The sequence below is a fragment of the Oncorhynchus nerka genome, linkage group LG16, assembly GCF_034236695.1.
Source record: "Oncorhynchus nerka isolate Pitt River linkage group LG16, Oner_Uvic_2.0, whole genome shotgun sequence".
NCBI classification, from domain to species: domain Eukaryota; kingdom Metazoa; phylum Chordata; class Actinopteri; order Salmoniformes; family Salmonidae; genus Oncorhynchus; species Oncorhynchus nerka.
In genome coordinates this window covers 27,477,964-27,501,619 of record NC_088411.1, presented here as the reverse complement: position 1 = coordinate 27,501,619, position 23,656 = coordinate 27,477,964, and the positions used below count along the sequence as shown (strand labels likewise).

Genomic DNA, 23,656 nt, shown 5'->3' with positions numbered 1-23,656 from the left:
ATCTCTCATCACTCCCCACTCTCTCTCTGCACGTCTCCTCATCCCTCTGCACGTCTCGTCATCTCTCATCACTCCCCACTCTCTCTCTGCACGTCTCGTCATCTCTCATCACTCCCCACTCTCTCTGCACGTCTCGTCATCTCTCATCACTCCCCACTCCCTCTCTGCACGTCTCGTCATCTCTCATCACTCCCCACTCTCTCTCTGCATGTCTCGTCATCTCTCATCACTCCCCACTCTCTCTCTCTGCACGTCGCTCTCTCTCTCTCGCGCTCTCTCTCGCTCGTTCTCTCTCGCTCTCACTCTCTCTCTCTATTTATTTATTTCAATGCCCCACGTCGGCAGATATGCAGGAAGATATTTTGCCATAAACAGCTGCTTATATTGTGTCCCTAAATCCTTTCAAGATTGTGGCCTAATTAAAGTTGAGTACTGTACAGTACAGAGCAGGTCACTTACCAAACAGCCTTATGTCTCAGGTTTTTGTAATCGTGGCTGTGTTCATGGCTGAGTCTCATTGGTGGATAGGAGGGATAACAATAACATCCCATATGAACTTCCATATTCAGGGGATTATAGTCATGGCTCACTGAGAAAGATTGAATTATGTTGAGTGCACTGATGTCATTGATGTCAGATAGTCGTGGTAACCTCTTAAACCAGTGGTCAGAGAGTGTGAGAAATGTAATGAAGAGTTTAACGAGGTGTTTGTGGCTGGCTGGGAGGGTTTGGGATGTTAGTAGTGGTGAGGAATAGATGACTGTTTTGGAAAGGGTGTTTGTGTATGTTTAAGAGTTTTATGGATGGTTGGGTAGAAGGATAGTTTGGGCTGGAAAGAGGGATAGTTTGGGCTGGAAAGAGGGATAGTTTGGGCTGGGTAGAGGGATAGTTTGGGCTGGAAAGAGGGATAGTTTGTACCGGATAGAGGGATTGTTTAGGCTGGGTAGAAGGATCGTTTGGGCTGGGTAGAAGGATCGTTTGGGCTGGGTAGAGGGATTGTTTGGGCTGGGTAGAAGGATAGTTTGGGCTGGGTAGAAGGATAGTTTGGGCTGGGTAGGAGGATAGTTTGGGCTGGGTAGAGGGATCGTTTGGGCTGGGTAGAAGGATCGTTTGGGCTGGGTAGAAGGATCGTTTGGGCTGGGTAGAAGGATCGTTTGGGCTGGGTAGAATGATCGTTTGGGCTGGGTAGAATGATCGTTTGGTAGAATGATCGTTTGGGCTGGGTAGAAGGATCGTTTGGGCTGGGTAGAAGGATCGTTTGGGCTGGGTAGAAGGATCGTTTGGGCTGGGTAGAAGGATCGTTTGGGCTGGGTAGAAGGATCGTTTGGGCTGGGTAGAAGGATCGTTTGGGCTGGGTAGAGGGATAGTTTGGTCTGGGTAGAAGGATAGTTTGGGCTGGGTAGAGGGATAGTTTGGTCTGGGTAGAGGGATCGTTTGGTCTGGGTAGAGGGATCGTTTGGTCTGGGTAGAGGGATAGTTTGGTCTGGGTAGAGGGATAGTTTGGGCTGGGTAGAGGGATAGTTGATAGTTTGGGGTAGGTAGAGGGATAGTTTAGGCTGGGTAATGGTGTGGGGGCTAGCATACTGTAGCTTTAGCTGTTTGAGAGACACATGTTGTAATGGCTGCCATCACTCTTTCCAGCACGATGTGTCCCAGAGCTCTCTGAAGGCAGCCCTGGACGGGGTGGTGCAGGAGTGTGTGAGCTTCGTGGGAGTGGACATCAACATCTGCTCAGAGACCCTGATGAGGTAGGGCCGAATAGTTTCCCTCAGCAGTCACAACATGGCCTTCACACACAATCTGACCGCCAGCGCACTGTTTAGTCTGACGCCCCACTCTGTCTCCCACTCTGGCCCGACTGGGACGGGCAGGCCTGACAGAGGGAATCATTTACATTTTAGTCATTTTGCAGATGCTCTAATCCAGAGCGACTTACAGGAGCAGATATGGTTACGTGCCTTGTTCAAGGGCACATCGGCAGATTCTTCACATCGTCTGCTTGGGATTCGCACCAGCGACCTTTCGGTTATTGGCCCAATGCGCCTAACCGCTACGCAACTTGCCGCCCAGTGCTTGGCTGACAGGCAGACTCACACTCCCAAAACACATTCACACACTCAGTCACTCCCTCACCCGCCTCTGTACAGGCTTGGAGAGAGTTACAGCATGTTTGTTTTACTCTGCACTTGGCCTTAACCAACAAAACAACAAACTAGTGTTCAAGGTGTCATTACTACATTCCAAAATCTCCTAGTGACTCCCTTCTCTTTCTTTATACACACACAGCACACCATTACACCTTTTTCTACGGGAAAGCCTTTTATGAGATGAAGGTGCAGGGCCAGGCAGTAGTCAGTGATCAGGTCATCTGTTTACCTGGGTGTTAATGGGGTTTTTACAGGGGCCCCAGACAGGCCTGCCCAACACTCCAGAGCCTCAGACACACTGGACGTGTTCAATATTACAAGCCCTTTATTTAGGAGGGATGACATACTGTATGTTTACACTAGGTCTGTCTATCTGTCTGTCTGTCTGTGTCTCTGTCTGTGAGGACTGCCAGTGCACTGGCAAACTGGAGGTCTCTCAGAGCAAAGCCCCTCAAAGTCTGGAGAATGGAAAAGGTCACACACACAGAACATGTATGTCTTAGGGAAACCCAGGGAGATTTATTCCTAAACATTGGTGTAATTTTCCATGTCACATGCTCCAATAGGTGGCTGAGCGAGGGTAACAACAACAGTCTCTTGATGATGTTCCCTGCTAGTAATACTATGCTACCCTTCTGAAGTGTCCTTAATGGAGAGATGTGTAAATACCAACTATGGTGTTACTGTTGTTCTGTGCTTTTTACTGCAGTAACCTATGTGTGTCTGTGTGTCAGACACGTGGCTGGTCTGAATACAGGGCGTGCAAAGAGCATAGCAGAGTGGAGGGAGACGAACGGGCCCTTCGTGAACAGAGATCAGCTGAGACTGGTGAAGGGCCTGGGCCCTAAGAGCTACCAGCAATGTGCCGGCTTCATCAGAATCAACCCTCTAGACCATCTCAACAACCACAGGTAAACACAACCCACCAACCACAGGTACACACAACCCACCAACCACAGGTAAACACAACCCACCAACCACAGGTAAACACAACCCACCAACCACAGGTACACACAACCCACCAACCACAGGTACACACAACCCACCAACCACAGGTACACACAACCCACCAACCACAGGTAAACACAACCCACCAACCACAGGTACACACAACCCACCAACCACAGGTACAGCAGCATCAGACCTGCCAACCTGCACACATTTTGCATACCATGCTCGCAATTTGAGGTCAAAGTATGCTGGTATTAAAAACTACCCTAAAATATGCAACAATAGACTTCTCGTTGGCACTTTGCGTTTTTTGTCTCAACCGTCTGAAGTTGGAGCTGAGCCACTTTGGCGGGGACCTCAAATCTTTAGCTCTCCGCTCCAGCCCACCCACGTAGTATTTCCTCCCTCCACTTCCCTCGAGCTGGATGGTAGTTCACCACTTTGTCCGGAGACACCACTAATGTGTGAGGAAAATGGAGAACTGTTTGCCAAATACATTTTCCAAAATGTTATGTTTTAGTCAAGCACATAACCACTATTATTTTGTAGTTATCTCCTTAGTTAAGGCATCATTATGACCAAGGTTGTTAGCTACAGTGTTTAGTCAACTAAGCCAATGGTAGTTGGCGAGAGCGCGTTGACGAGCAAGGAAACGTGTGGTGTTGCGGTAGTTAAGTGCCTGTCACTGCGTGGATGGAAACAGACATGGCAGAGAGCTGTTCCGCTAATACCCTCCTTCACAGAAATGTACAGTGGGGAGAACAAGTATTTGATACACTGCCGATTTTGCAGGTTTTCCTACTTACAAAGCATGTAGAGGTCTGTAATTTTTATCATAGGTACACTTCAACTGTGAGAGATGGAATCTAAAACAAAAATCCAAAAATCACATTGTATGATTTTTAAGTAATTAATTTGCATTTTATTGCATGACAAAATTATTTGATCACCTACCAACCAGTAAGAATTCCGGCTCTCACAGACCTGTTCGTTTTTCTTTAAGAAGCCCTCCTGTTCTCCACTCATTACCTGTAGTAACTGCACCTGTTTGAACTCGTTACCTGTATAAAAGACACCTGTCCAAAATCAAATCAAATTTATTTATATAGCCCTTCGTACATCAGCTGATATCTCAAAGTGCTGTACAGAAACCCAGCCTAAAACCCCAAACAGCAAGCAATGCAGATGTAGAAGCACGGTGGCTAGGAAAAACTCCCTAGAAAGGCCAAAACCTAGGAAGAAACCTAGAGATGAACCAGGCTATGTGGGGTGGCCAGTCCTCTTCTGGCTGTGCCGGGTGGAGATTATAACAGAACATGGCCAAGATGTTCATAAATGACCAGCATGGTCGAATAATAATAAGGCAGAACAGTTGAAACTGGAGCAGCAGCACGGTCAGGTGGACTGGGGACAGCAAGGAGTCATCATGTCAGGTAGTCTTGGGGCATGGTCCTCCGAGAGAGAGAAAGAAAGAGAGAATTAGAGAGAGCATATGTGGGGTGGCCAGTCCTCTTCTGGCTGTGCTGGGTGGAGATTATAACAGAACATGGCCAAGATGTTAAAATGTTCATAAATGACCAGCATGGTCATTTATGAACTCCAACCACTCCACAATGGCCGAGACCAGAGAGCTGTGTAAGGACATCATCAAATTGTAGACCTGCACAAGGCTGGGATGGGCTACAGGACAATAGGCAAGCAGCTTGGTGAGAAGGCAACAACTGTTGGCGCAATTATTAGAAAATGACAGTCAATCACCCTCGGTCTGGGGCTCCATGCAAGATCTCACCACGTGGGGCATCAATGATCATGAGGAAGGTAAGGGATCAGCCCAGAACTACACGGCAGGACCTGGTCAATGACCTGAAGAGAGCTGGGACCACAGTCTCAAAGAAAACCATTAGTAACACACTACGCAGTCATGGATTAAATCCTGCAGCGCACGCAAGGTCAAGCCAGCGCATGTCCAGGCCCGTCTGAAATTTGCCAATGACCATCTGGATGATCCAGAGGAGAAATGGGAGAAGGTCATGTGGCCTGATGAGACAAAAATAGAGCTTTTTGGTCTAAACTCCACTCGCCGTGTTTAGAGGAAGAAGAAGGATGCGTACAACCCCAAGAACACCATCTCAACCGTGAAGCATGGAGGTGGAAACATCATTCTTTGGGGATGCTTTTCTGCAAAGGGGACAGGACGACTGCACCCTATTGAGGAGAGGATGGATGTGGCCATGTATCGCGAGATCTTGGCCAACAACCTCCTTCCCTCAGTAAGAGCATTGTAGATGGGTCGTGGCTAGGTCTTCGAGCATGACAACGACCCGAAACACACAGCCAGGGCAACTAAGGAGTGGCTCCGTAAGAAGCATCTCAAGGTCCTGGAGTGGCCTAGCCAGTCTCCAGATCTGAACCCAATAGAAAATCTTTGGAGGGAACTGAAAGTCTGTATTGCCCAGCGACAGCCCCGAAACATGAAGGATCTGGAGAAGGTCTGTATGGAGGAGTGGACCAAAATCCCTGCTGCAGTGTGTGAAAACCTGGTCAAGAACTACAGGAAACGTATGATCACTGTAATTGCAAACAAGGGTTTCTGTACGAAATATTAAGTTCTGCTTTTCTGATGTATCAAATACTTATGTCATGCAATAAAATGCAAATTAATTACTTAAAAATCATACAATGTGATTTTCTGGATTTTTGTTTTAGATTCCGTCTCTCACAGTTGAAGTGTACCTATGATAGAAAATTACAGACCTCTACATGCTTTGTAAGTAGAAAAACCTGCAAAATCGGCAGTGTATCAAATACTTGTTCTCCCCACTGTATATTGGACTGTTAAAGATTAGTAGGCCTGTGTTAATTAATCAGTTGTTGATCTGTCCTCTTGATATTGCTGTATGTCAACAGTAGGCAGCTAATGATGTCATAATAGTCATTCCACCAATGACAAGGTATGTTGAAAGAATGGTAGCCTAGTTGTCAGACCTAACTTGTTCTGTCCATATATAAAAATGTACATTTGATTTGTAGAGCACTTTTGATTTACAGACCGAAATCACAAAGCTATTATTAACAATATGAGCAGCTATTGAAATATACACTAGCTAGTTCACAGGTTCACTGATTGACCCACTCAAGGGAAAAAGTGTATTAGTTACACCATGGACATAGACTGAGAGCTGAGCGCTGACTGAAATTATTCTTATTTTTACTATGAGGATATTTCAATTCATGACTTTGAATTGACTAAATTGAAAATTCGCAAACAATCTTGCGATGCTCTCCCATCCTCTACTCAGTAAGTGTGGTGTTGTGTTGGTAGTGATGCAGCAGGGGGTAACTCAGCCCAAGCAGCCCAAGAGAAGCCTGCAGCCAAGGGGAAGGGAAAGACCAAAGCTTCAGCTGCTGTACCTACCCTGCCCAACCCTCTGGACCAGACCTGCATCCACCCAGAGTCCTACGCTGTGGCCAGGAGGTGAGAACTACTTACAACCACCACCCGTCACCCCAAAGCATGTTCCAACTAACATGAGCTTCAATTTTACCCCAGCTTGTAGGCTACTTCTGGGGGCATTGGGGGATGGTTGCTTACAGTTTTTTTGGTCTTGATTTGGCCAGACATGGGAGCCAAACGTGCGCGTGTGTGTGCGCGTGTGTGTTTCCGTGTGTGTGTTTTCGTGTGTGTGTTTCTGTGTGTGTGTTTACTGCTTGTAGTTGTGTGTGAGGGGGATCTTGGTAGCATCTGGTCCTGTGGTGCTGTGCTGTGTGAGAAGTGATTGTTAGCGCTGCTGGTGCTGATATCAAAAGCACATTGAGCATCTGCCCTGGGCTTTGCAGCTCTGTGGCTGTCTATCTGAATGGGGCTGGACCCTGCAGCTGAAGTCACTCAAATCTGTTTAGACTACATCAACCTGACACTTAGCATTGGCTCTTAGCATGTTGATGTGCCTTTCACTGTTAGCGTGAATGTATTTTTACATGTGGAAAAGAGAACTTCATCAGACAGGCAGGACTCATTTTGCTCCAAATGGGGTGTACAGATAGGGTTGTCTCTCTGCCTCAGTGATCTATCATTAAAGGGGCCCAAAGGGGTTAGAGGTTGCCAACCACTTACAACTAGGAGAGGGCAAATAATCACCCTGTCATATTCTCACAACCCCCCCCCCCCTCTTCCCTGCTTTACTCCCTTTCTTTCTCCCTCATTCCCCCTCTCATACAGCTTTCCCCCCTCTGTTTGTTTTATTTTCTCTCTGTTGAGCCTCATTTCCTACTAAATTAGACAGAAGTGCCTCACTATCTATTATCACAATTCTATATTTTTACCAAACGCTGCTGGTCCTAATGGAGGAGGTTCTCTTAATGCTGCTGGTCCTAATGGAGGAGGTTCTCTTAATGCTGCTGGTCCTAATGGAGGAGGTCCTCTTAATGATGCTGGTCCTAATGGAGGAGGTCCTCTTAATGCTACTGGTCCTAATGGAGGAGGTTCTCTTAATGCTGCTGGTAATGTAGGAGGAGGTTCTCTTAATGCTGCTGGTTCTAATGGAGGAGGTTCTCTTAATGCTGCTGGTCTCTTATTGCCAATTGTCATTATACAGACAGAATGGGTTGACTAGACCATGCGTGACCACTAGCAATATCTCTATCTCCATCTCTCTATCTTTCTCTCTTTCTCTTTCTTTATTTCTTGCCAGCGATGTCTCTCTCTTCCCAGAAAAATCTGTGCAGCTGTTCAGTACTTAAGTCATGATTTTGGAAATGTGGGTTATTCCTAATATAGTGTGGCGCAGTATGTGGGTTAGCCAGCCCCAGAGCCCTGGTTGTGTCCAGAGCTGGAGGAATGGCTTGAGACTAATGAAGCAAACACGGCGTCTGTCTGAACGATGGCTTTATAATGACACTGACAAGCATGAGAGATTCCCAACAATCTGTAACCCATTTGGACACAGCTCACAGACACATCCCTCTTTTTTTCCTCTCTGGCACCCTCCCCTCTCTTCCCCGATCTCTCCCTCTACCCCTCTCTCACACACACATACTGGCAGTACAATTCAGAGGCCAGATAAGCAAATACTTGGAACCTCCTTTTAACAGTTGCGCATTGTTTGATGTTAGTGAAATCTTATCTGCTCAGCCTTTACTGTAAATGAAAACAGGTTTTAAGGTAAATCTCCCAGTGACTTTGAGCGTTATATTAAAAAGCTACGCTGTTCCTCCCTTTAACACATATCACAGATCCTGGTACAGTGTATGGGGGAGGACAGAGGCTTAAATCAATCCCACATTTGATCCTAGCGGGCGTGTGGCAGCCTTTATTGGGTTTTGGGGGCTGATACTGTTGCATTACAGCTGATGTGTGAGGCGTGGGCCAGCAGGCAGTAATGGAGGATCCTGTTGCTCTAATGTGATGAACCTGATACCCTCAGCCACACCGCTGGGAACGACTAATACACACACACACACACACAGATATAACCAAACTCGCACACAGTCATCCATCCACAATGGCCTGCTGTCTGCATTGAATAGTGTGGATGCATAGAACTGGATTTTAGAGTAGACTATTTGCAGTACATAGTGTACTTTAGAGTTGCACTGAACATAATGAGACCATTTACGGTGAATCATCTACCCCAGTAAAAGTAATGCGTGTAGTGTCAGTCATAGATGTTTAGTGTCAAATCTTCAGTCCACAAATCAAATCAAAGTTTATTTGTTATGTGCACAGGATACAGGGTGTAAACGGCACAATGTAATGCTTACTTGCAGACTCTCCTCAACAGTGCAGTACACTTTATCAATTGGGGCAGCAGGTAGCCTAGCAGTTAAGAGTGTTGGACCATTAATAATTTTCTTTTTCATTTTTTTCTTCTTCTTGGGCCTCTATAACTTGTGGAAGGACCACCAGAGGGCAGGCTGTATCTATATACGTATCTATATCTATTTTTTTGCGAATTGGATTGATCCCCTCTACCACACGGAACCCCACTAATCCTACCGACGGAAACGCACGAGGTGGCTAAAAACAGACCTCCATCCTATGCTAGCTTGCTACCGATGGCCCGGCTAGCTGTCTGAATCGCCGTGACCCCAACCAACTTCACTACTCACTGGACCCTTTTGATCACTCGACTAAGCATGCCTCTCCTTAATGTCAATATGCCTTGTCCATTGCTGTTCTGGTTAGTGTTTATTGGCTTATTTCACTGTAGAGCCTCTAGTCCTGCTCACTATACCTTATCCAACCTATTAGTTCCACCACCGACACATGCGATGACATCTCCTGGTTTCAATGTTTCTAGAGACAATATCTCTCTCATCATCACTCAATACCTAGGTTTACCTCCTCTGTATTCACATCCTACCATACCTTTGTCTGTACATTATACCTTGAAGCTATTTCATCGCCCCCAGAAACCTCCTTTTACTCTCTGTTCCAGACGTTCTAGACGACCAATTCTCATTGCTTTTAGCCGTACCGTTATCCTACTCCTCCTCTTTTCCTCTGGTGATGTAGAGGTGAATCCAGGCCCTGCAGTGCCTAGCTTCACTCCTATTCCCCAGGCGCTCTCTTTTGATGACTTCTGTAACCGTAATAGCCTTGGTTTCATTTATGTTAACATTAGAAGCCTCCTCCCTAAGTTTGTTTTATTCACTGCTTTAGCACACTCTGCCAACCCGGATGTTCTAGCTGAGACCACCAAAAATTCTGACATTTTCATCCCTAACTACAACATTTTCAGACAAGATAGAACTGCCAAAGGAGGCGGTGTTGCAATCTACTGCAAAGATAACCTGCACAGTTCTGTCCTACTATCCAGGTCTGTACCCAAACAATTTGAACTTCTACTTTTAAAAATCCACCTCTCTGCCTCATTGCCTGCATCCGTAATGGGTCAGCGGTCAAACGACCTCCACTCATCACTGTCATACGCTCCCTGAAACACTTCAGCGAGCAGGCCTTTCTAATCGACCTGGCCGGGGTATCCTGGAAGGATATTGATCTCATCCCATCAGTAGAGGATGCCTGGTTATTTTTTTTAAATGCCTTCCTAACCATCTTAAATAAGCATGCCCCATTCAAGAAATTTAGAACCAGGAACAGATATAGCCCTTGGTTCTCCCCAGACCTGACTGCCCTTGACCAACACAAAAACATCCTATGGCGTTCTGCATTAGCATCGAACAGCCCCCGTGATATGCAGCTGTTCAGGGAAGCTAGAAACCAATATACACAGGCAGTTAGAAAAGCCAAGCAGAAATTTGCTTCCTGCAACACTAACTCAAAAAGGTTCTGGGACACTGTAAAGTCCATGGAGAATAAGAACACCTCCTCCCAGCTACCCACTGCACTGAAGATAGGAAACACTGTCACCACTGATAAATCCACTATAATTGAGAATTTCAATAAGCATTTTTCTACGGCTGGCCATGCTTTCCACCTGGCTACCCCTACCCCGGTCAACAGCACTGCACCCCCCACAGCAACTCGCCCAAGCCTTCCCCATTTCTCCTTCTCACAAATCCAGTCCGCTGATGTTCTGAAAGAGCTGCAAAATCTGGACCCCTACAAATCAGCCGGGCTTTCTTTCTAAAATTATCTGCCGAAATTGTTGCCACCCCTATTACTAGTCTATTCAACCTCTCTTTCGTGTCGTCTGAGATTATTGTATTTACTTTGCCACCATGGCCTTTTTTTTCTTTTCTTTACCTCCTTTATCTCACCTCATTTGCTCACATCGTATATAGACTTGTTTCTACTGTATTATTGACTGTATGTTTGTTTTACTCCATGTGTAACTCTGTGTTGTTGTATGTGTCGAACTGCTTTGCTTTATCTTGGCCAGGTCGCAATTGGAAATGAGAACTTGTTCTCAACTTGCCTACCTGGTTAAATAAAGGTGAAATAAAATTTTAATAAATAAATAACCGAAAGATTGCTGGTTTGAATCCCCGAGCCAACTAGGTGAAAAATCTTGCGATATGCCCTTGAGAAAGGCACTTAACCCTAATCGCTCCTGTTAGTCGCGCCGAATAAGAGCGTCTGCTAAATGACTAAAATATAAATATTATCAAAAATATTCACCTACTGTACAGTATGCGGTACAGAAGTGATGATTGAGAGCCCACTTTGCTGGCTGGTTGGCTGGCTGGCTGTGTAATAGACTGGGTCAACTCTCTTAACTCCTTCAAGGTGGATCTGGACAGGCTCTATGCTGAGGCCCACCCAGCCTCTCTCTGTGTGTAGCCCTGTGCCTCGTCCAGCGCTCTGGCCCCGTCACCACTGGTTCTCATTACCACCACCCAGAGGGAGAGGAGAGGTGGAGAGGGTACTCACTGGGCCTCGTCCAGCGCTCTGGCCCCGTCACCACTGGTTCTCATTACCACCACCCAGAGAGAGAGGAGAGGTACAGAGGGTACTTACTGGGCCTCGTCCAGCGCTCTGGCCCCGTCACCACTGGTTCTCATTACCACCACCCAGAGGGAGAGGAGAGGTGGAGAGGGTACTCACTGGGCCTCGTCCGGCGCTCTGGCCCCGTCACCACTGGTTCTCATTACCACCACCCAGAGGGAGAGGAGAGGTGGAGAGGGTACTCACTGGGCCTCGTCCAGCGCTCTGGCCCAGTCACCACTGGTTCTCATTACCACCACCCAGAGGGAGAGGTGGAGAGGGTACTCACTGGGCCTCGTCCAGCGCTCTGGCCCAGTCACCACTGGTTCTCATTACCACCACCCAGAGGGAGAGGAGAGGTGGAGAGGGTACTCACTGGGCCTCGTCCAGCGCTCTGGCCCAGTCACCACTGGTTCTCATTACCACCACCCAGAGGGAGAGGTGGAGAGGGTACTCACTGGGCCTCGTCCAGCACTCTGGCCCAGTCACCACTGGTTCTCATTACCACCACCCAGAGGGAGAGGTGGAGAGGGTACTCACTGGGCCTCGTCCAGCGCTCTTACTCACTGGCCCAGTCACCACTGGTTCTCATTACCACCACCCAGAGGGAGAGGTGGAGAGGTTACTCACTGGGCCTCGTCCAGCACTCTGGCCCCGTCACCACTGGTTCTCATTACCACCACCCAGAGGGAGAGGTGGAGAGGGTACTCACTGGGCCTCGTCCAGCGCTCTGGCCCAGTCACCACTGGTTCTCATTACCACCACCCAGAGGGAGAGGAGAGGTGGAGAGGGTACTCACTGGGCCTCGTCCAGCGCTCTGGCCCAGTCACCACTGGTTCTCATTACCACCACCCAGAGGGAGAGGTGGAGAGGGTACTCACTGGGCCTCGTCCAGCACTCTGGCCCAGTCACCACTGGTTCTCATTACCACCACCCAGAGGGAGAGGTGGAGAGGGTACTCACTGGGCCTCGTCCAGCGCTCTGGCCCAGTCACCACTGGTTCTCATTACCACCACCCAGAGGGAGAGGTTACTCACTGGGCCTCGTCCAGCGCTCTGGCCCAGTCACCACTGGTTCTCATTACCACCACCCAGAGGGAGAGGTGGAGAGGGTACTCACTGGGCCTCGTCCAGCACTCTGGCCCCGTCACCACTGGTTCTCATTACCACCACCCAGAGGGAGAGGAGGGGTGGAGAGGTTACTCACTGGGCCTCGTCCAGCACTCTGGCCCCGTCACCACTGGTTCTCATTACCACCACCCAGAGGGAGAGGAGAGGTACAGAGGGTACTCACTGGGCCTCGTCCAGCGCTCTGGCCCAGTCACCACTGGTTCTCATTACCACCACCCAGAGGGAGAGGAGAGGTGGAGAGGGTACTCACTGGGCCTCGTCCAGCGCTCTGGCCCAGTCACCACTGGTTCTCATTACCACCACCCAGAGGGAGAGGTGGAGAGGTTACTCACTGGGCCTCGTCCAGCACTCTGGCCCCGTCACCACTGGTTCTCGTTACCACCACCCAGAGAGAGGTGGAGAGGGTACTCACTGGGCCTCGTCCAGCGCTCTGGCCCAGTCACCACTGGTTCTCATTACCACCACCCAGAGGGAGAGGTGGAGAGGTTACTCACTGGGCCTCGTCCAGCACTCTGGCCCCGTCACCACTGGTTCTCATTACCACCACCCAGAGGGAGAGGAGAGGTACAGAGGGTACTCACTGGGCCTCGTCCAGCGCTCTGGCCCAGTCACCACTGGTTCTCATTACCACCACCCAGAGGGAGAGGAGAGGTGGAGAGGGTACTCACTGGGCCTCGTCCAGCGCTCTGGCCCAGTCACCACTGGTTCTCATTACCACCACCCAGAGGGAGAGGTGGAGAGGGTACTCACTGGGCCTCGTCCAGCACTCTGGCCCAGTCACCACTGGTTCTCATTACCACCACCCAGAGGGAGAGGTGGAGAGGGTACTCACTGGGCCTCGTCCAGCGCTCTGGCCCAGTCACCACTGGTTCTCATTACCACCACCCAGAGGGAGAGGTTACTCACTGGGCCTCGTCCAGCACTCTGGCCCCGTCACCACTGGTTCTCATTACCACCACCCAGAGGGAGAGGTGGAGAGGTTACTCACTGGGCCTCGTCCAGCACTCTGGCCCCGTCACCACTGGTTCTCATTACCACCACCCAGAGGGAGAGGAGAGGTACAGAGGGTACTCACTGGGCCTCGTCCAGCACTCTGGCCCCGTCACCACTGGTTCTCATTACCACCACCCAGAGGGAGAGGAGAGGTACAGAGGGTACTCACTGGGCCTCGTCCAGCGCTCTGGCCCCGTCACCACTGGTTCTCATTACCACCACCCAGAGGGAGAGGAGAGGTGGAGAGGGTACTCACTGGGCCTCGTCCAGCACTCTGGCCCCGTCACCACTGGTTCTCATTACCACCACCCTAAGGGGAGGGGAGAGGAGGTGGAGAGGGTACTCACTGGGCTTCGTCCAGCACTCTGGCCCCGTCACCACTGGTTCTCATTACCACCACCCTAAGGGGAGGGGAGAGGAGGTGGAGAGGGTACTCACTGGGCCTCAAGCGAGAAGCAGAGGCCCATGGCTGGGCTCCCTCCCTGGTACCCCTTAAACACAAACACACCAGGCTGAAACCTGAGCCCTGCAGAACCCCCCCGCCCAAACCAAAGACGCCACCCTACCGCCCACCCGCCACAACCACCACCAGGGCCTGCGCTGTGCCTGTTCATAAATCAACCCGTGTTCCCCCTACCCCCCTTCCAGGAGAGACACACTACCTCTGTGGCTCTGATGACCAGCACAGAAATCAGGGAGAAAGGGAGAGTGGGAGAGGGGTGTTTCTGAAGGAAGGCTTCTTATTTTACTGTTTTGTTTTGTCCGGTTTGTTGCCTGATCTAGATAGATGATAGCTGGGGGGCATTTGTTGAGTTCCATGATGACTTTGTGTGTGTGTGTGTGTGTGTGTGTGTGTGTGTGTGTGTGTGTGTGTCTTTTTAGAATTTGTCTGTGTGTTCATGTCTATGATTTTGTGAGTGTGTGTAGATTTGTGGGGCCGTGTATGCTTTGGTTCATTATGTTGTGCTTTACCTGACCATAGTGTGTATTGATCGGGCTACACAGAGCCCACATGCACACTTCGTGTTGTGTGGCTAGAGAGGTAAAGTGATCTGGAGTGATGTGAGCTGCCTGCCTGCCGCGTGACTCTAACTGAGCCAGGCTGGAAGTCATCAGCCGGCCAGGAGAGCCAACATGGAGAACCGGCAAGTCTGTTACTATGTGCTCCGTGTGTACTTTTCACTATTTTTCAGAATTCACTCATGGGACTTTTCTCTTTATCTTTTTATGCTTTACCTTGGTGAGCTGAGCAGGATGCTTACTGACTGACTGACTGTAAAGTCTGTATGTATTAGGGAGTGTTTTTCCTATGTGGTCATTCTATACCTGTGTCTGGCCTTCTCAGTGCCAGAGGATCCTAGCAGGTCTGTGGGTTAGTTCTTAAGGACACTGGAGGGTCTGGATAGACAGAGGCCACAGTTTAAGGGCACCATTCGTCTCAGTCCAGAGACAAGCTCGGGGCCAGAGGTCGAACGGCAAGGGGTGAGTGGCTGGGCAGAGACCCCACAGCTGCACTGTACAGTTTGTACACAGCCTGTGTAGAGTTCCATCTCCACAGCCAACTGCACTTGTCAACGAGACGTGTGTGTGCATGTCTGCGTATTAATAAGAGTAGGTTCTGTGTGTGTACATTATGAATGTATCTTTCCAGCAGCAGTCATCCTCTGGGGCAGCTACAGGAAATGGGTGTGGCCTGGACCCACCTGCTCTGTCAGTCACAGGGAGGACAGCTGCTGCTGAGTAGCTGGCGTCAGGATTCCACGACAACAGACGGACATCCATCACCGACAATAGCTGCCTAGCGGGTCCTCCTGCCCTCAGCTGTGGCCTGCATTCCCACTGCCCCCCCCCCCTCCCACCACCACCACAACCCCTATAGAGCTTTCAGATCCCTTGCAATCCTACAGGCACCTCTGGCCAGTCTACACTCCTAGGTTCTAGATATCACCTTCTTTCTAAGAGTGTACTGTCTGTTGGCTGTCTGCTCTGTACAAGTACACACTTTGAGGGATTACATTTCAGATTCAGAGTTCTGGATTTGCACCTGTTAGTAATTTCTTGACCCATATTTTAGTCATTCTGATTGTGTCTAGGATGGTTCCTAATCATGTTATGTGATGGTCTGTTTGAATGGCTGCTCATTCATGGAGTGATGAGATATTATTCAGAAAGTGGGATGGGCCTCCATCATACTTGCTGGGGATTGATGGAGGCCTACCCAGTCAGATGACTGGCGGCTGAGTGCTCCAGTCCCGGTTGAGCAGGGGCGGGCACCCAGGTCTCGGTGGCGATGGTGTTTACCAGCCTGCATAGACAGGGGTGATTTATGGAGAGGTGAGGGGTGACGTCCCTGCAGTGTGCACTTATGAACAGAGAGAGCATGAGCTGGGACTCTGAAACCAGAGATTTAGGGCATAATTATTCTCACACCTCAATCCCCCTCCTCCTCCCATTCACCCTGAGGCCTCTCAATTGGTCTGCCAGGGGGCCAGGCACACGTGCTGCGGCCCACCATGGAGCGCAGTTAAAAAGTCATTCATTAAGACTGCTTACCCCACCTGTGTGTGAACTGGCCTGCAGGGACAGAGAGCGAGCAGGAGAGAGGATGGAGATGGGTTAGGAGCGGGGGGGGGCTGTTCCCTCCGTAACTATGGCTCCTCAGGCAGGCTTCTCACACCAGCAGGCAGGCAGGCTTCTCACACCAGCAAGCAGGCAGGCTTCTCACACCAGCAAGCAGGCAGGCAGGCTTCTCACACCTGCAAGCAGGCAGGCAGGCTTCTCACACCAGCAGGCTGGCAGGACACCAGATCATTACTTATAGTTCTTTTGTTTCTCTGTGTTTGTTCGTAGTTGATGCACCAGTCCATGTATTGTATTGTTGTGTCCCTGATAAGCGACTTTGGGTCCTTAAAAAGCACAATATAAACCCCATGTTATTTTATATATATATATATGAATTATGATCATCCTTATTATGATGCTGTGTCTGACTCCCCTGTCTCTCCTCTCCTTAGTTTCCTGTCCCTGGTAGGGGGTAGTGTGGACCAGATGGGCCGGCCAGAGCTCAGACAGTGTGTGGAGGCCAGTGTGAAATGTCAAGGTCTAGAAGCCCTGGCTGAAACCCTCAACACCACCCCAGACACACTGCAGCTCATCATAGACGGACTCACCCAGCCTCCTGGCTTTGACATCCGCCAAGGTAAAACCTCACCTCTGTCCCAGACCTACTGTCATCATAGTCCTATTACAGGAGTCTGGTGTCAGAGCCTTGTCCTGGGACGTATCTAAAGCCATTCACCCTTTATTGGACGCCTCTCCTGAGGACCATTACTACAACTCACCCATATCAACGGGCCTGTTATGAATGTTATCCTACTCCAGCCCAGCCCAAGCACTGACCCAACCTGTCATTTAATAAGACTGGGCCTCTCCATCTCTTTCTCTCTCTCTCTCTCTCTCTCTCTCTCTCTCTCTCTCTCTGGCTTTTGGTCAGCTGGTTAATTGGTCAGCTGGTTCCTATTGTAGAACAGTTAAAAAGTGATCCAGTCATCTCAATAAGCACGGGTCCTCCTCGTCATGAAACAATATATACTGTTATCACACATCCTGGCAGGAAAACAGTGTTGTGCTTATCCTGCCTAGTGGTTGTAGCAGAGGCCGTGTTGTTGTTTTCTAGATGATCTTAGTTTTTCTCAACTAGACGCCACAGGGGAGGGAGGTCACCGTTGAGGACGCAGCAGTGTAGTCCTGGATTTCTCCTTAAAGAGAGGAGCCTCTTTCTCATTAATGATATATCTGTCGGCAGGCAGGACAGTAACGACCTGGGTCTTCCCCCTCCAAATGATGACAGGGGACATCAAAGACTGGAGCACTGCCCGGCCCAGTCTAGGCCCCTCAAACACACAGTCTCTGGGGAACTGGGGAGGGGGTTGGATCTACACTATGAAGGGGAGGTAGATGAGAGAGAGAGTGGGGGATGATATAAGGGGAGAGATGCCAGAATCACAACCCAGACCACTGGCACTCTGTCTGTCTGTCCTAAGTGTATCAGTTCGCCTCACTTCAGAGGGATTGTAGACTGGCTGGTCATTGCTGACAAGTATGAAGTGCGGTAGAGAGCGATCCACAGCCTCAAGTGTTGACTTGGCTTCAATTCTGAACAGAAATGTTCCATTGTCATGTTCGGTCTCTAAAGGGCATGCTGGTAGCAGCACTGGTGCAGTGAGTTCAGATCAGTCATGGGCAACTGTCAATCATATTGAATGAGAGAGGGAAGTGGAGGGGTGTGTAGGGTAGTGTGTTGGGAGCTGGGTGTCGGCGTCTGGAGGTCATGGGTTCAGCAGCAGGTTGAGGTGCTCAGGTTCTGTTGTGATGTGTCTCGGTGCATACTCAGCTGTGTCAACAGATAGTATGCGATTCGGGTGTTAGAAGAGGATAATTGTAGATGAGTGTTTCCTGGACCGTGAGCCCATGTTGAAGTTAATGCTCCAGAAAACGGACAAAATGGAAAACTGAAAAAGCAAAGCCCGCGAGGAATGTGGAAGTATGCAGAAGCAAATATTGGGTATCCTGCTTAGGAATATGATATCTGGTCTTCATTCCTCTGTTTAACCTCCCTCCTTTCCTTTCACTCCTTCTCTCTTTCACTCCCCCCCAGACTTCGAGAAGGCAGACTTCAAGCGTGGCATTGTGTCTATGAGTGACCTGAGAGAGGGGGTGGTTCTGACGGGCCGGGTGGAAAACGCCACTCTGTTCGGGGCCTTCGTGGACATCGGAGTGGGCCGCAACGGGCTGATCCATAAGAGTTACATCACCCCAGACAAGCTGCCAGCTGACCAGAGGAGACGCAGCCTAGCCCTAGGCCCCGGGGAGAAGGTGGAGGTCAGGGTGCTCAACGTGGACCCTCAGCGTGGCCGCATTGGACTGGACCTCATTCGGGTCCTCAGATAGACCAGTGTGGACTGGACCATGGCTTTGCACTTGGGTCATGTTCAGTAGAAATGTAAAATGTTTTAAAACAGTAAAAGTAGTATCTGAACACAACCCTTCTGTGTAGCCACTCCTAGAACATCTCTGTTACAGAAGATGCTGACATGTTCTGTTCATGTAGTTTTCAGTATGTTGGACCAACTCTTTATGCCTCAGTTTGTATTATTTTAAAAACCATGTTTCAACATGTTTTGAGAAATGTATTAATAAATGGAAAATTATCAGCCAAAGTGATAAAAATCAAGCCTAACTGAATTTTTGTTAAACCCAGTATTGTGACATTGTCTGTTAAATGATGATTGGCTAGGCACTCGTTTAAATTATTCCCACCTGCTGGATGCCGTTACTGTGGCAAGTATCAGACAGTGTCTCTGCTGTCTTGTTACCCAGACGGCCCTGCCAGTGAGTTGATTGACAGTCTCTGAGGGGCGGGGCAGGGGGAGTTGGAGGTCTCTGCCAGACTGCAATAAGTCAGAGGGCCACAGAGAGAGGAGCCCAGACACAATTATCACAGGACAGAACTGTTGTGCCTCACTAATCATACGCTTCAAAATGAATCCCATATTCCCTTCTGTATTATCCAATCTGTTTGTGTTGATGTGGCACAAATTGAGAAATGCATCAATAAGGCACACACAAGCCTGCTGGAGTCCCCTGTGTAAACCTTGGAGAACACCCAACCAGTGTTGCTCCCTCCAGGATAAAAGGGGCATTTGCCTGCTGAAGTCCCCTGTGTAAACCTTGGAGAACACCCAACCAGTGTTGCTCCCTCCAGGATAGAAGGGGCATTTGCCTGCTGAAGTCCCCTGTGTAAACCTTGGAGAACACCCAACCAGTGTTGCTCCCTCCAGGATAGAAGGGGCATTTGCCTGCTGAAGTCCCCTGTGTAAACCTTGGAGAACACCCAACCAGTGTTGCTCCCTCCAGGATAGAAGGGGCATTTGCCTGCTGAAGTCCCCTGTGTAAACCTTGGAGAACACCCAACCAGTGTTGCTCCCTCTAGGATAGAAGGGGCATTTGCCTGCTGAAGTCCCCTGTGTAAACCTTGGAGAACACCCAACCAGTGTTGCTCCCTCCAGGATAGAAGGGGCATTTGCCTGCTGAAGTCCCCTGTGTAAACCTTGGAGAACACCCAACCCAGAACACCCAACCAGTGTTGCTCCCTCCAGGATAGAAGGGGCATTTGCCTGCTGAAGTCCCCTGTGTAAACCTTGGAGAACACCCAACCAGTGTTGTTCCCTCCAGGATAGAAGGGGCATTTGCCTGCTGAAGTCCCCTGTGTAAACCTTGGAGAACACCCAACCAGTGTTGCCTCCCCCTGTGTAAACTCCAGGATAGAAGGGGCATTTGCCTGCTGAAGTCCCCTGTGTAAACCTTGGAGAACACCCAACCAGTGTTGCTCCCTCCAGGATAGAAGGGGCATTTGCCTGCTGAAGTCCCCTGTGTAAACCTTGGAGAACACCCAACCAGTGTTGCTCCCTCCAGGATAGAAGGGGCATTTGCAAAGTGCATCTAACACCGTCATTGTGTTACAGAGATGTTTCATCAAGACTGACCAACCGTGGCAGTGCTTTGTGGTGATGAAAGACTATACATGCCGATTGGCTTCATGTACGCTCCATTGTGTTGTCTCTTTAGTTTCCAAATCAGTATTATTGTTTAGTGTTTGAGTGGCTTTGTCATTTTTCATGTCGTCTCCTAATCGGGGTTATAAATTGCTTAGTTTTTCCGTAGTGTTGTCATTTTTCATGTTCTCTCTGTGTGTGTGTGTGTGTGTGTGTGTGTGTGTGTGTGTGTGTGTGTGTGTGTGTGTGTGTGTGTGTGAGAGAAGTAGGGTCCGGAGTGTGCTCAATCTTTTCCCTCTCACTTGGGCTCCTAGACACAGAGCTTTCCATGGTCTCCCCACATGGTCCTGTCCTGCCATCCAGCCAGAGAGAGCCACTTCACAAGGGGAGACCAATGTCATTACAACCCTCTCTTCAGGAGCACAAGTCACTCTCCCCTCTGTACGTGACCACGCAAATACCAGAGGCAATTTGACTGGCAGCTACTGTCGGGTATGTCTATCAAACACACTGGTGGAGCCCCCAAACAAGCTGTAATTATTACAACAGAAGGCAGGCTGCAGCCAGCCTCAGCAGAGGCTGATTCAAATGACTAACGGTGAGGATGGGAGGGATCCTGCCTTCTCCGTGGTCTCTCTGCTGTGTTTCTGACTGAGTTCTATGACCATTCATCCATCTCTCCCATCTCTGTCCAATAGAGGTTGGCTCACTGCCCAACAAGACCTCACGGTTTGACTTCAGCATTCGACGTTTGTCCACGGAGGGGTAATGGAAACATCATCCATGGTGTGCAAAACGGAAAGGGATCTCCCAGTTGGCCGTGTTTGTTGTGTGTGAGAGTGTGTGTGTGTGAGAGTGTGTGTGAGAGACTGGTATGAGGTCACTTTATGAAGATAGATAATAGATTATATCCTCCACCTCCGTCCAGCCCTATTGGGCTCTGAGCCAGCAGTAAACCAGCAGTAAACCAACCAGCTTAGGGTTGGGTGGATGTAAGGATTTAGTGCCATGGTATGGAACATGTCTTTTCAATATCAAATCAGTGTATTTGTCATATGCACAGCATACACATGTTGTACACAGTACAATAAAACATTAACTTGCAGGTACACCTCTCAGCAATACGACTATAAGAATGAAAGTACTTTTTTTTTTTTTTAATTTACCAATTACAAATGTGTAATTTTCCCTGAGTTTAGAGATTAACATTGGTCTTTTGGCAATAGTGTGGGGAAGGTATTCATAGACTGGTGAACCACAGCATGGATCATCTGTTCTCAAACAGATATTGAGCTAAAGTCATACCCTAGTTCAGTGTTCTCCAAACTCGGTCCTGGGGACCCCAAGAGGTGCATGTTGTGATTTATGCCCAAACACTACACAGCTGATTCAAATCATCAAATAGTCATCAAGCTTTGATGATTTGAATCAGCTGTGTAGTGTTTGGAAAAAGAAAAAAAACGTGCACCTCTTGGGGTCCCCAGGACTGAGTTTGGGAAATGCCTCCCTAGTTCATACCCTAGTTGTATGAACTCTTCCCAGCAGCAGCTGTCACCCATATCCCTCACACCTACGATGAGTCAATAACCTGCCCCTCTGCAAAGCACAGAGACTAATAATGTACAGGACTGTATGATCCTGTCCCAACTGCATGTTGCTGTACAGTACCAGAGGTTCAGCTAGCTGCTAGAGATGGCTTATTACAGCGAGTTAGTGTGTCTGGCTTTTTGCGACTGTGTTGACAGTGGGGAGAGAGAGAGGGATGGATGAGGGAGGTATGGAATGACACAGCAAATGAAAGACTTTCTCTGGTTTCTTCTCTCTGACCTCATCAGTATGATCGTGGGTTTTATGAGCTCCTTACACCCTGCACATAATTTACCGCACACACACAGCTTAGATCAAAGTAGCTAAGTTCATACAAGGAATGCGCAATTATCCCCAAAGAATCAGCTCTGTACTGGGGCTTCAATATAATGAAAGACAAAAGTGATAACACAGAGATTTAGAGATTCTTCATATCTGCTAACCCCCTGTATACCTACAGCACATACTCATTCAGATACTGTTCTCTCTAATGCACTCAGTGGCGATGCCTGGGGGCAGGTGACTGGCTGGCTGTTTTGCATTTTCTCCGCACCTCATCAGCAGAGCTTATAAAGGCATGTGTCCCCAAACGAGGAGGAATATTAACTGTGGCGCGCGAGCGTCTGATTAGTGGCCCTTCCTTCTGGGAGCCAGTCCCCTTCTCCGGGCTTTCAGAGCTGAAATTCACTACCCCACCTCACCGGGGGCGATTACCGTAACTACGTTACCCGGCTTGCACATCCCCTCCAGCCTTGCTGCTCATCTCCAATAAGTGGATAATGTCTTTAGACTGATTATGAGGGTGGAGGGGGTGAGCAGCCCCTCCAGCAGTTAGCCCTCTCTGGGTAAATATTTTCACAGCAGCCCAGGTGTTCCAGCCCCCACAAAGACATAAGGGACTGGGGGGAGAGAGACAGAAAAGGAAGGGAGAGAATGCTGTGTGTACGTGGGGGTAATGGATACCTTGTTGTGTTTAGAATTGCAGATGTTGATTCACCTCAGCATGGGAGGATACACACACACACATCCTATAGCTTAATTTCAGACTATTGCTTACAAAAGTACCTTCAGTGGAAAAGGATAGTGGACATGAGATTGTTTATTAATCTTGCACTCATCCACTGCTGAGTATGTCATTTTGTCTTCTCCCAACTTAGGCCTACACCCCCCCCTACCACACACACACACACAACACACTAACCCCCTCCAGGGCTGCACAGTGAGATATGTTTTGGGACACACCAGGCCCCTTCCTGTCCCCGGGTCGTGGCCGCTGTTGGTGGCTGATGGTGATTGACAGCTGAGACAGGAGAGTAGTGTTTTGGTTTGGTAGGGCCCTCGAGGGCCTCAGTATAGGGGAGGCCTTTATGTAGGAGTCCCTTACAGGACGCCAGTCAACTTTCTCACACTGATTCATATTCATATCTCTTATCCATATCTCATGTCCATCCCACAGGGATCACAGCTAGAGCTGGGACCAACACTGGGCCGGCGAGAGGAAGGAAGGGGGTTTAAGGGGAAATCAGCAGAATACACTGGGAAACATTCTTCTGAGGCGCAGTATGGCTCGTCTGTGTTGCAGGATCCCAGTACTGCTTCACTTGGTGATGGTGTCGTAGTACAGCGGTTCCCAAACTGTGGGGCACTCAGGGAGAAACCCAGTCCGGCTTTAAACTTAGTTTTGAAGGTTGTAATAGTAGAATGCACAAGGTGCAATTTAAAAAATGGAGTAGTGCATCATCAGTTCCTCTTGTCTTTGCAGACCGTAGTACAGGGGTTCTCAAACCTTTTCACTCAGTCAAGGAGACCGAGTCGCGGCCGAGATCGGGGGTGAGGGGTCAGAGACCGAGTCCAGACTGGTACCAGACCAATGCGAGTCCAATTCAAGGCCATGATTGTAGTTGT

At 49.1% G+C, this 23,656-nt stretch overlaps 1 protein-coding gene across 9 annotated transcripts in view; it reads left to right on the top strand.

Annotated features, from left to right (window-relative positions):
* Window positions 1-18,843, top strand: part of srbd1 (S1 RNA binding domain 1) — a 132,734-nt gene extending 113,891 nt beyond the window's left edge. For all 9 annotated transcript variants that reach the window (XM_029685327.2, XM_029685325.2, XM_065002553.1 and 6 more), the window contains 5 exons: window positions 1,642-1,748; window positions 2,882-3,058; window positions 6,421-6,573; window positions 16,625-16,809; window positions 18,268-18,843. In XM_029685327.2, coding sequence (XP_029541187.2) covers window positions 1,642-1,748; window positions 2,882-3,058; window positions 6,421-6,573; window positions 16,625-16,809; window positions 18,268-18,560 — 915 coding nt within the window. In that variant the 3' untranslated portion in view covers window positions 18,561-18,843. The remainder of the gene's footprint in view (window positions 1-1,641; window positions 1,749-2,881; window positions 3,059-6,420; window positions 6,574-16,624; window positions 16,810-18,267) is intronic.
* Window positions 18,844-23,656: the final 4,813 nt, after the last annotated feature.